The sequence below is a fragment of the Marmota monax genome, unplaced genomic scaffold (genome assembly GCF_021218885.2).
Source record: "Marmota monax isolate L192 unplaced genomic scaffold, Marmota_monax_Labrador192_F-V1.1 WCK01_AAM20220418_F8-fsc00164, whole genome shotgun sequence".
In the NCBI taxonomy this organism is placed as follows: Eukaryota; Metazoa; Chordata; class Mammalia; order Rodentia; family Sciuridae; genus Marmota; species Marmota monax.
In genome coordinates this window covers 439,026-451,051 of record NW_026693313.1, presented here as the reverse complement: position 1 = coordinate 451,051, position 12,026 = coordinate 439,026, and the positions used below count along the sequence as shown (strand labels likewise).

Here is a 12,026-nt window from a genome sequence, read left to right as displayed (position 1 = left end):
TTTCATACAAAAAATAAATAAAATAATTCCACTTGTAACGAGGACAGCGGAATAGAAAAGCAATATTGTGATTGTGATACGAAACATTTTAAACGAACAGAACGTGTAGACCATACTTCTTCTTCTTCTTTTTTTTTTTTTTTAAGTGTACTGTTGTTCACGTTCAGAGACTGTTCTGCTCCAATAGGACCAGGGCCTCACGCGAGCCAACCGGCTCTCCAGGATGCACGCTGGAGCTACAGCCCGCCCCTTGAAAAGGAAAGTACGGCCGGGACGCTCTGGGTGTGCGCTCTCGAGGCTTAACCAGGGAAAGTAACCAGAGTCGGATCCTCCCCCTCCCAGGAGTGTCTCCCGGGTCTTTGCCCCGCCCCCTCTTTTATTCGGGTAGCGACACCGGGAGCTGAAACTTTGTAATCCGAGCGCGCACGCTCTGCGCTCCTCCCTGCCAGGGCGGCCCCTGAGCGCGGCGCAGGAGGTGGGGCCCGCGGGCGGGAAGGCTCCGGGCGCCAGCGCACGCGGAGCGGGGACCCAGCAGAGCACACGGCGCACTGAAGGAGCCCAAGGGGAGCGGAGCGCGCGTTCTGGGAGCCGAGGAAGCGGTCCCAGGCCGAGAGAGTCCCGGGCCGAACTGAGGCCAGGCGTCTGGGGTCGCAGCCCTGCGTGCCCGCAACTGCTGTCGACCAGGAGCAGCAGCTGTGCCCGGGGTCGCGGCGGCGGCGGCGGCGGGGAAAGGAGGAGAGCGCAGCTGGACTGTGGCAGTTAGAGGAGGAGCTGCGCAGCTGTCCCCTGGGCTGGCAGCCGGGCCGCACTCCCCTGACTGAGCCGCGCCGGGATGACCCGTTGACCGCTGCCATGCAGCCTTGACGGGGCGCTCTGGCGCGCAGGGGACGAGCCGCGGCGCAGGCAGCACTTTACCGCTGACTCCCTTAGCCCAGCGGGTAGCGAAGCCCTTTACCATGGAACCCGTGACCAAGTGGAGCCCCAAACAGGTGGTGGACTGGACTAGAGGTGAGCGGACCTGGGGGGCCCAGGCGTCCTGCAGCCCTGGAGTGGGGCGGGCTGGAGCTGGGGAGGGGGTGCCCAGCCCCTCTTGCAGGCGAGACAAGACGAGAGCACAGCGCGGTGACAATGCAAACTTCTGCCGAGTGGCCTTTGCGCCCCTTTCGTGTGTGCCAGCTCTGAGCTGTTCCTTTTGGGGGTGCGGATGGTGGCAAGCCGAAGGGAGCCCCATATTTAAAACAGGAGTAGGGGTTGGCTTTCTCTGGGAATAAGGACTGGGGATTCGGGGCTTGGCGCTGGGGGCGCCCTCCCTGTCTGTCCGGGTGCCGTGCCCGGGAACCTGGCTGCCCGTCCGCGAGCGCAGAGGCACAAGGCGCCTTTGTGTGGGTGACTATCGCTGGACCTTGTAAATGCTGCCTGCCCAGTGCAGTCCGCGGGCATGACCGGGCGGTTGGACAGGTAAAGGGAGACCGCGGCCCTGGCCGAGCCTGTCTGTTTTGGTTGGAAAAGACGGTAGAGCCGGCAGCACGGAGCCAGCATTGTGGCGTTTGCGCTGGAGAGAAACCTAGAGCCAAGGCTCCCGGGGAGGCGGTGACTTTAGCTCGGGAAGGCGCCAGTACCCCCCGGTGGCGCAGGGTTTTCAGGCCACCTTTCTCCTGGGAAGGAGAGATCTGTTTTGAAGCCCTGTCTTCAGTTGTGCGAGGATACGCAGTGGGTGATGGGCGGCGAAACAGGGCTAAGGTTTACTCCTCCTTGTCTGTACTTTTTAGCGCCTCCCAAGATTCCCAGCAAAAGGTGCTGGAGGCTTCTCAGACCTCTTTGTACTCTTCCAAGAGAACAAAGTCCACCAACGACCAGCAGATTTTCAGGGGTTCCCCCTCCCCACTTCAGCACCTCTGTTTGAAGTTACTGTCTTTTTCTTTTCTATCTGCTCTTTCAGGTGAGGAATGGTGTCCTTTCTCAATATTGTAACTAGAATTGTATAGCGCTTCACAGTTTGCTAAGAGCTCTATGTTATTGCCCTTGGTCGTCCCAGTAGGCCTGTGAGGTAGGTGATGCTGGTAAGATCAGCTCATCTTCAAACGTCTCACCCATGGCTGCAGCATCATGGAAACCCATCATCTCATTCTCATGCCTGTGCCTGTCATAGACCACGGGAATGGGCTGTCAGGTGTGTGGGTTGTGCTCTGGGTATGTCTGACCATTTCCTGCTCCTCTGAGGGAAGGGAAAGAATACATCCTCCTTGAGAAGGGTGACCAGGATTTCCTGGATTCTTGGGTGAAACAAGGATGAAAACAACAAATACTTGGATACTGTGCCGCCATTTGTCTGGACAAATGGTAAATAGCATTGCCAGTGCATGGTAGTCTTAAAAGCTATATACTTGCCAGTGCCCTAGTTGGAAATGAAGTATATTTTTCCATTCAAGATGCTACCAAATCCCCACCTAGCGACTGCTGAGACTAAGCTGGTGATTCATTTCACCTGTATGTCCATCCTCAAGGACAGCATGAGAAACTGGTGATTTCAGCAACTTGGCCTCTAGAACCTCTCTGTTCAGTAATGGTAGCCAATAGCCAAACTGGCTCTTGGGTTCTTGAAATGTGGCTATTCTGAATTATGAAGTGCTCTAAATATAAAATGCATGTGACATTTGAAGACTAGGTATGAAAAAAGAATGTTAGATTGTTAATAATTTTTAAACTTATTGCATGCATGTTGATAGTATTTACATTTATTTCATATTGATAGTAACCCAATAGATTTATATTGGGTTAAATTTGTCATTAAAATTAGTATAACCTATTTGTTTTTACCTTCTTAAGTAAAATTTAGTTATCCATGGTTCATGTTTGTGGCTTACATTGTATATTTATTGGACAATACTGCCCTAGAGGCATGAAAGGGTTACATCTTGACTTTTCTGAGTCTCTACCTACCTATTTGATAATGTACAACAAGAAACATGGTAATGGGCACACAAGAAGCTGTGAGAAAGATCTTCACACCCTTAAGATTTGTCAATGGTGTTTTTATTTATTTTTTTCTTTTGGCCCCTCTTGGGATTGGGAGAGAAGTGTAAATTCACAGGCTGTTATATTTGTTTAGCATTTAAAAGGAAGAACTGATTAAAATGTGTTTTTGGTATCCAATTGCCTTGACGTTGTGACTGAGCCAAGGTTGCTTTCATCTAGAAAGAGTTTTCTACTGACCTGAAAGAGTCAGTGTGGGTGGCTGAATACCTCTGATACTTATTAGGTTACATACCTGTGGCTAGCACTTGGCAACTTCATACAAAATACTTGTGCACTTTTGGACCCTTAAGTGCAACCTCATAGAAAGACCTGGATATTTTCTTTGTTTGAATCTAAAAAAAGATGAAAGGAGCCAATGTATGACTGACGTAGGTGACAAGAGGCCACATTCTTCCAGACTGCATGGCACATGAATGTTTTTTATAATAATGATGTTCAGGTATTGACTTTTAATAAATCGTTGACTTATGCAAAGTTGTTTGCTTATAGGACTATTTTTAGTGGTTTCTGCTAATCTCTCCTTCCAACCCTCATTTTATAAATACATCCCCAGATAAATAGCTCTTCATGTAGACTTTGCCACTCTTGGTATTGTGTGAATATGAGTGTGGTGATTATGAGCCCTGGAGAAAGCCTGAGGTTTAAAACTAAGCCTGGCCACATCTGCAGCTGAGCTCATGTTGATATTGTAAGCCAGCTTCATGCCTTAGAAAAGAAGTTGCCGTCTGCAGAATGAATTAATTCATCTAGTTTTCAGTTTTCTCATAATGTTAATAAATGCTCAGTAAATATTAGCATTGTATCAGGCATAGGTCTAAGTGCTGTATGAATGGCAACTCATTTAATGTGCGCAACCAGCCTTTGAAGTAGGAACTGTTATTTTCATCTTGTAGTTGAGAAAACCAGGACACTAGTGTCACCCAGCTGGCGGGTAGCAGAGCAGCATTTGACCCCAACTGGTTAGATTCTGCCTCAGTCTGTCTTCTCAGGAGTTTCTTCTAAAGGCCATGCCTAGACACACAGAGAATCTTCAGCTTAGCCATCTGTAGGCCTTTAGGATTCTCATGATTTAATTATCAGATTATGTGTTAGTGGAGGAGAATCCTCCTTTGTGTGTATGTTTCATTCTGTATATTCTGTGTATACGAATATGCCAGAAAGTTATTTATAAATCAAATTAATTCATAGCTCATGGCACCTTGCCTCAGTAAAGACTTTTGCAAAACAAACGATCTTTTACAACATGGAGAGTTGGCTGCACAGAAGAGCCAGTGGATTAACCAAATGAGGGTTTTGTTTTTCTCTGCTAAGAGTCTGGGGATCACTGGCCAGGCAGATGAAATGGGGGCTCTGGTGCAGTCTGCAGCCCAGGCTCCTGTGTCTTCTCTGACACTCCCAGCACATGGCAAAGGGGTGGCCCAGCATGTCATGTCCATTTCCTACTTAATAGCTCAGTGTAAGGTGGCTGCGCTACCCCCGTATTGTGCTTCTATTCCAGGGAGGAGCAAGGAGGACCCACAGAGGCCAAGCCTGGTGGCTTGGAGTCTTCCTCTTAGAGTTCTCTGAGATTCCATCCAGGGTCCCTGCCTCCATTTTAGTTGCAGAACTGTCCCGTGGCCACCTCATGCTGTCGGGGAGGAGGTCACTGTAGTGTTTTTTGTTTTTTTGTTTAAGTGTGGTATATTGTGGCCTTGAAAAAAACTGGGATGTGGTCAGTAAGGAAGAAGGGGAGAATAGACAGTGGTGGGCGGCCCCTGCCCTCTGCCACACAGGAGCTCGCACACACTGATTTTCATAGATGAGCTTGCATATTGTCAGTTCCCACCACCCTTTCCTGTTTCATCCAGCCCAGGGGCCAGCTTAGTTTTAGGAAGAGTGTTATGACTTCTTCCTGGTAAGTCTTCTCAGGTCAAAACTTTGACTTATCTGAGGTCTTTGTTTCCAAACTTAATTTAAATGTTAGGAGTTTTGTTAATGCAGATATGCAAGTAGTCTTTGTTTTCAGGCCATTGTGCTCAGCAAGGAGGAGGGGGACTGGTTTTCCCAGCAGGCCTGTCCTACCCTTGGCCATGATCAGCCCAGTTTTCATTCTAGAACAGAAGTCTTCCTGGCCAGAAGGGTCTGTTACCTTTCCCATCTCCATTCAAAGTGCAGAGTTTTTCCTCCTGGATAATTGAGCCTGTGGGATTGCAGGCATTGGCCTGTGCTCTTACCTTGTAATGTCTACTAGGAGACAGTAGCCAACAATCTTAATGTGGCTCTCCGTGTGGTCACGCAGGGGCTGGATTTCCATGTCATCTCTAGAGCGCTGGCCTACTGGAGTCCCTTGAGCATACCACCTTGTCCTGTTATGCCCTTCCCACCACCACCTATGTGGAGGCCAGTTCTTTTTTGTAACCTGGTTCCAGTTTAGCGAATAACTTTTCTTTTAGCTTCTGTGGTCACTAGAACGGAGAGGACTTTTCATTTTTACAGCGGTTGTAGGTCTACCTTTCATCCATAGGTTAAAGTACTTCTTTTCATTCTACTCTGTCAGGTTCTATTCTAGCTCCTGACTCCAGTGATAGGTTTTCTGGATCATAATATTGGAAAAAAATTGATTGAATCATTTATTATATGGCAGTTGCTGATCTATGAGCTTGATTTTTGGATTCCCTCATTTAACTCTCAGGAAACCCAACGAGCTGTAGGAACTATGTGAGCACAGAGAGAGGATTTGCTTAGGGTGGCATATTGTGAGTGGTGGTGCCCAAGCTGTCCCTGGCTCCATGGCTTCTTCACCTGGTGCCTTGCACCAGGCAGGGAGGTTTGGTGGTTGGGAGCGTGGGCTTAGGAGTCAGGCTCCATTTGCATCCCAGTTCCGCCTCTGTAAATTACTGCTCCTGTTTTTATTGTTCCCTCTTTTCTTTTATCCTATAGCTCCAGGACATGAACTGTTCTCTCTGAGCAGTTGGGTCTGTCCTAAGGTGAATTCCAACCATCCACGTTCATCGGTCTGTGCCAATGAGATTTCTCTAGTGTTTGCCAACAAGTCAGAGGGTCTGGGTAGGAGTTGGAGCTGATCCAGAAGGTTCTTGTAGCTGAATGACAAAAGTCTCTTGCCAACATCATGAATTTTTTTGGGGGGGGTCAATCAATTCAAATCATAGTTCAATATTTAAAAAAAAATTTAATAGTAACTGGACTTTAGTCAGGACAGCATTAGGATAGCTCTTACTGTCCATTGCTGACCCCTCTCAGACATCTGGTCCCTCACCGGGGGCATTGACCTCTCCTGGGGGCTTTTCAGAGATGCAAAAGCTCAGGCCTGTTAAATCGCAATCTGTGTTGTAACAAGGTCCCCTGGTAATCCATGAAGCCATTACAAGTTGAGAAGACCAATTCTAGGACATAGCTGCAGAATGTTTTTGAACTTTACTGATAGTCTTGCCACTGTGTCATTGAGTTATCTGATCGGACATGTGCTTAGTCTGTTTTACTTAAGTTTTGGAGTAATGACATTTAATTTGAGGATGCTTGACTTAGCTACTCATTAAAACAGAAAAGCAATCTTAGGGCGTGTGCTTATATTTATATAAGCACCACCTAGCAACAGCATCAGGTGATTCTTAGCAAATGAAATGAGACATTTCCCCTGAGATTTCTTACCTATCCCTCAGCACATCAAGAGTTCCCACAATGTCCTGTTTATTCTTAAGGCAATTAGGAAGGAGGAGTTTTAGGGTGGTTGGTGGTCACTATGGCTGCAGCTTGTTCTCAAGATCCTCAGCGGGACTTGGAGGACAAGATGGGCTTTTGGCTAGTTGCATTGTCCTGTAGACTATGACTACTTGGGGTTCTTCACGTTTACCTGATTTTGAGGGGAGACTTCACTGATGATGGGAAATGACGTGGAATGTCACTTCAGGAATAAATAACGAGCACAGTTCTCAAAGTTTGGAAGGTCATGTTGTGTTCAGTGTCTCAGTCCCGTGCCCAAGTAGAGGGGGAGGAGACTCTTCCTGCCTGGTCTCATCCATCAGACCAGCTTTTTGCATCTCACTGGGTGTAACTGTGAATACCTCTCTTGTCTGCCTCACCACTCCAGGGTCCCTGCTTTCCCATGGCCATCCCTAAGCGGTTGTGCTTGGGGACATTCACGTTCTCACCCCACTTTCCCTTTTCACTTTCAATCCTGCTCTTCCTGGAGTCGCATCCCTGGCTTGGCCATGACCTAGGCTTTGAATGAATCAATTGAGCCTTACTTCCATGAGTTCAGCAGAGCACTTCCAACAGATTTGTTCTTTCCAATCTTTTCACAGGCCTGGGGACAGGCACATCTGCATTGCAGATGAGCAGAATTGAGGCTTTTGGAAGTTAAATGGGTTGTCCAGAGTCCAAGGGGAGGTGCCAGGACGAGATTTCACAGGCTTCTGTTTGGTTCCTCGTCTCGTCACAGTGGGCACCTCCCAGTTCCTTCCTGATCACCAGGTGTGGGAAGGGGCAACTTCAAGGAACCTCGTTCCTGATTGTTTCTTTGGGATTTATAGTCACGGGACTTGTTCCTTTTCTTTCCTTGCTTTCAGTACACAGCGTATGGAGGATCCTAGAGTTTTTGAACTTGACCTTTTTGCAGCTGGGATGTTACTAGCGGTTCCTTTGTTGAAGTTTGTTGATTGGGTTGTATTGCTTCAGAAGGCAGCTAGCTCAATAAGGGAATGAATGATTCTATGAGGTTCAGTCTCTTATGTAAACTGACATAGCGTTTGCACACAACCTGCCCGTATCCCACACTGTATTTTGAGTCATTGCTGCATTACTTAGACTATCCTAAGACAAGGTAATGCTATGTCAATAGTGGTTATGCTGTATCTTTAGGGCATAATGACAGGAATAAAAAAGTCTAAACGTGCCCATTCCAGACATTTTTTTTTCAATCTGCAGTTTATTGACTCTGCGATGGGGAAACTGTGGCTATGGAGCGCTGATGGTGATTCCCGAGGAGGACTGAGTCATTTCCAGGTCTTGTTCCAGGGGCAGGGATCTGGGTGGTCCCTGCTTTAGTGTGGTAGGTGTGGGAGATGACAAATACAAAGCATATGAATGAGAAAATAGAACTGATACGTGTCAGAAGGAAAGTGAAGCATAGATTTGAAGGAGAGTGGGTGGGTAAAGGCTCCTTTGGATGGAGTGATCAGGGAAGCCTTTCTGAGAAGATGACATGTAGGTGTGAATGGCAGGAAGGAACCAGCCATGGAAAAACTAGGGAGAAGGGCATCATAGGAGAGGGCATGAATAGCATATGCAAAGGCCCAGTGGTATGAGCTTGGAGGGTTTGTGGAATGGAAGGTTGTGAGTCCTGAAGACTGAAGGTGGTAGGGTTGTAGAGTGGTGGATAGAGAGGAGGTGAGAGACACAAAGAGACCAGATCTTGTAGGTGCTTGCAAGGTTTTTAAAATTTTTTTCCTGATGGGAAGCAGAGGCATGACATTATCTGATCTGTGTTTGGAGAGATCCTTGTGGCTTCCTGGGGCAGCAGTGAATTCAGAAAGCCCTGCTGAAAGGTGTTGCAATATTGTGGAGATGATGGTGTCCTGGGCTCCTGTGTTGGTGGTTCCAGCTTCTCTGTAGCCAAGATCTAGGGACAGCCATAGCTTCAAGTTTCAGGAACTTAATATTATATTTGAAATTGGGACTTCTGTGTCTTTCTCCCCCAGGGTTAGGTGACCTGCCTGCCCTCCCCTCGTCCTGATGGCTCCCTTGCCATGAAGGTGGTCATTTAAAATAGAGGCACACTCCGACCCTGCCTCCACATGCTCTTCCACGTCATTGTTCTTTTCCGGCACATTTTGCTGGAGCTACAGTTTCTGAACTGCTTATTCGTCTATGAATAGGGTTTTTGTGAAAGTGGACTCAGCCTACTTTGTTTTCTTTGACATCAACTGGCTAACTGAACAGTTTTTAACCTGCGACCAGAAGGGCAAACGCAGTTGTGTTTATTAGGACAAAGAAAGTCCTTAGATTACAGATCAATAGGTGGTAAAATTAGAAAGCCTTCTACATGAAAACTTCTGGAACTTTCTATTTGAGTAATGGAACTGGCAGATCTGACTTAAAATATTTTGCTCTGCTGACAGACTGTCCTAATTTTTTACTTTAGAGAATATAGCCATTCTGGTTGAATAGATGCTATTTTGGGAAATTATCAGCAAGTAAGAATTGGACACTTTTTTTTTTCTTTTTAGCACTTGATGCATCAATTCTCAATAGGGGAAAGCAAGTGGGACAGGGAATTGAAGGCTTGTCACAGAGCAGCCTGGAAGCTTTATCCTGTGACACATGCTCACCTTCTAGGCCACCTTTCAGGAGACCATCTGTAGAGACCTGTTGGAGGAGAACCTCTATGTGTTATTTGCCAAAAGGCAGGATTATCATAATCTCAGTCATGCTTCCCGAGGAAAACCTTTTAGTGAAAGAAGCATTCTATTTCCTGTTTTCAAAGATAGAAAGAGAGGGGAAATTCAGTGCTTTGGGTTTGGGGGAATGTGTGTGTGTGTGTGTGTGTGTGTGCGCGCGTGCATTTCCAAACTTACTTAAGTATGTGTTAATGGAACCATCTTGCATGTTCTCAGAGTAGCTTTAGATCACAGCGTCTTTAAGAGATGCAGGGCAACATACCAGCTGGAACGTGATCTGTGAAGTAGCAGAAAACTAGCGCACTGTGCAGGGCAGACCCGCTGAGGGACACCTGTTGGAGTTGGCAGCACCATCTTAGCACGGATCTGACTGGAGACTTCACTAACCATGAGCAGATGACAGGTTTGGGAGCAGCATTTCTGAAGATGGCTCTGTCGACGCAGAAGCTTAAAATAGTCACTAATAAGATATTAAAAAACAAAAACAACTCTTCCCTGGTAGTGAGACATCTGAGACTTACGGGATGAGGTGGTTTGACTCTTAGCACCCCAGGCCAACTGGAAGACATTTCTGGGAAGCCGAGCTGTAAAGGGTGGCCTTCTGAGGACTTTCTTCATTCTTGTTTGGATGGTAACAGAGATCAGCTGTCCCTGTGGAATAGGGAAACTGAAGGGGCATCTGTCAATATGTGACTATTATAAATGATCACTAAAGATTTTTTTCTTTTTAACAATTAATTCCTCTTTTCTTTTTAAATTTATTCTAATTAGTTTTTAAACTAAGCTTTTCAAGACACCTAGCCACATACGGGTGGTGGCTTCTAGTGACTTCTCACCATTGTCCTTGAACCTGTTTCCTCAGCACCAGCCTCACCTGGGAACACAGACATTTGTGTTCTCAAGCCCAGACACACAGAAGCTCCAGGGTGGGACCCAGGACGCTGGGTCTTAACAGGCCCTTCAGGTGATTCTGGTGGAGGCTGAGGATTGGAGAGCCACTGGTCACAAGCCTCCACATGGAACACACAGAAGTAAATGGCAAGAGTCAGACGGTCCCATAACTTCTGCTCACGGTTGCCTTTTAGCTGATACAGGATTTTGATTAGGAAGGAGGGCTTTTCTGGCAGGGATGGTGTGGCCTGTTGAAGTGGAGGAGTTTAATGTGCCTGGGTTTGTTAAGTGTCCTTTCCACACTACGGGCAGGGAAGAGTTAAGGCTGTAGTTCCTGGGCTCCTGGCCAGCTGCTCAGTGCCAGGCCCAGGGCATCCTATTCTGTGCCTCTGTGAGAGCTCAGCCCCCCTCGGACCCAGGAGGCCGGCAGCGTTTCACAGGTCTGAAGGGACCTGTTTAGGTTGCGTGTGGAATTTCCAGACTTTCCTCAAATGGAGGAGCAGGATGTAACACCTCCCCCATCCACCTGGGGAAGAGAATGGATAGCTGTTCTTTCTCACTGAGCTCCAGGGTTTTGGCTTCCAACAGAACACAGAGATGCAGAGAGAAGTGGGGGAAAGACAGAGCAGAGAAGAGAAATACTGGCAGGGACCACTCTGTGGCACTTCAAGGTCAAGAGCTCCTTTGTCTCAGGACAGGGATGTTGAGTCAGTGCAGGTGGAGTGACAGCCCTACAGCCGTGAGCAGAGAAAGGACACCGCAGCAGTGAACCTGAGGGCCAGGATGGTGTGGAGGCTGCAGCAGGAGCCGCAGACTCAGGCCCCTGCAGGGTCACCAGGCAGTGCAGAGATGGAGTGGGCTGGCGTGAGGCTTTACAGAAACGTCCTCCAGGTGGCCTGGGGTGCTGCGAGTCAAACCACCTCATCCTGTGTCTCACATGTCTCATTAGCCAGGAAGAATTGTTTTTTTTTAATTTTTATTTTTCCCAATACTTAGGGCAGACTGAGACCCACAGACACAGATATTGTTCATTTTCTGCTGATCGTGGACCTAAAGTTTCCAGATCTTTAGATTTTTTTTTTTTTTTTTTTGGTTGTTGTTTTTCTCTTTTTCAGTGAATCCAGAAATCAGTTTCTATGTGACATTTCCCAGGTTTTAGAAAACCATCTATGGCTTTTTTGGCATAGGCCAAATGAAAACCTCTCTGGGCCAGTTTGTAATTCCCTCTGTGGATAGCAAGCATCAGGTATCTGTTGTCTGTGTTAGTTAGGTTTTTGTCCCTGTGACCAAGGACAACTTAGAGGAGGGAAAGTTTATTTCGGCTCACCGTTTGGGGGGTTTCGTCCACGGTGGGCCAACCCCATGGCTGTGGGCTCAAGGGGAGGCGGAACATCATGGTGGACGGGTGCGGTGAGGAGCACTGCTCCGTTGTTCCTGGTGACCAGGAGGCAGAGACAGGAAGGGACTGCAGGAAAGATGCTCCCTTCCAGGGCAGCCCCCAGGGTCCCAGCTCCTCCAGCCACACCCCACCTGCCTACAGTTACGTCTCAGTCTGTTCAAACTAGGACGGACCGACTAGGTCACAGCTCTCATCACCCAGTCATTTCAACTCTGAAGATTCCTGCGTCAACACAGGGGCTTTTGGGGGACACCCGACATCTCTAATGAGAAACATTCTAATGAGAACTATTCCTGTAAGATGTG

At 47.6% G+C, this 12,026-nt stretch overlaps 1 protein-coding gene across 1 annotated transcript in view; it reads left to right on the top strand.

The window, feature by feature from the left end:
* Window positions 1–425: 425 nt before the first annotated feature.
* The window catches only part of Cnksr3 (CNKSR family member 3), an 88,043-nt gene continuing 76,442 nt past the window's right edge, over window positions 426–12,026 (top strand). Inside the window, exon 1 of the mRNA XM_046456619.2 lies at window positions 426–1,008. Coding sequence (XP_046312575.1) covers window positions 957–1,008 — 52 coding nt within the window. The 5' untranslated portion in view covers window positions 426–956. The remainder of the gene's footprint in view (window positions 1,009–12,026) is intronic.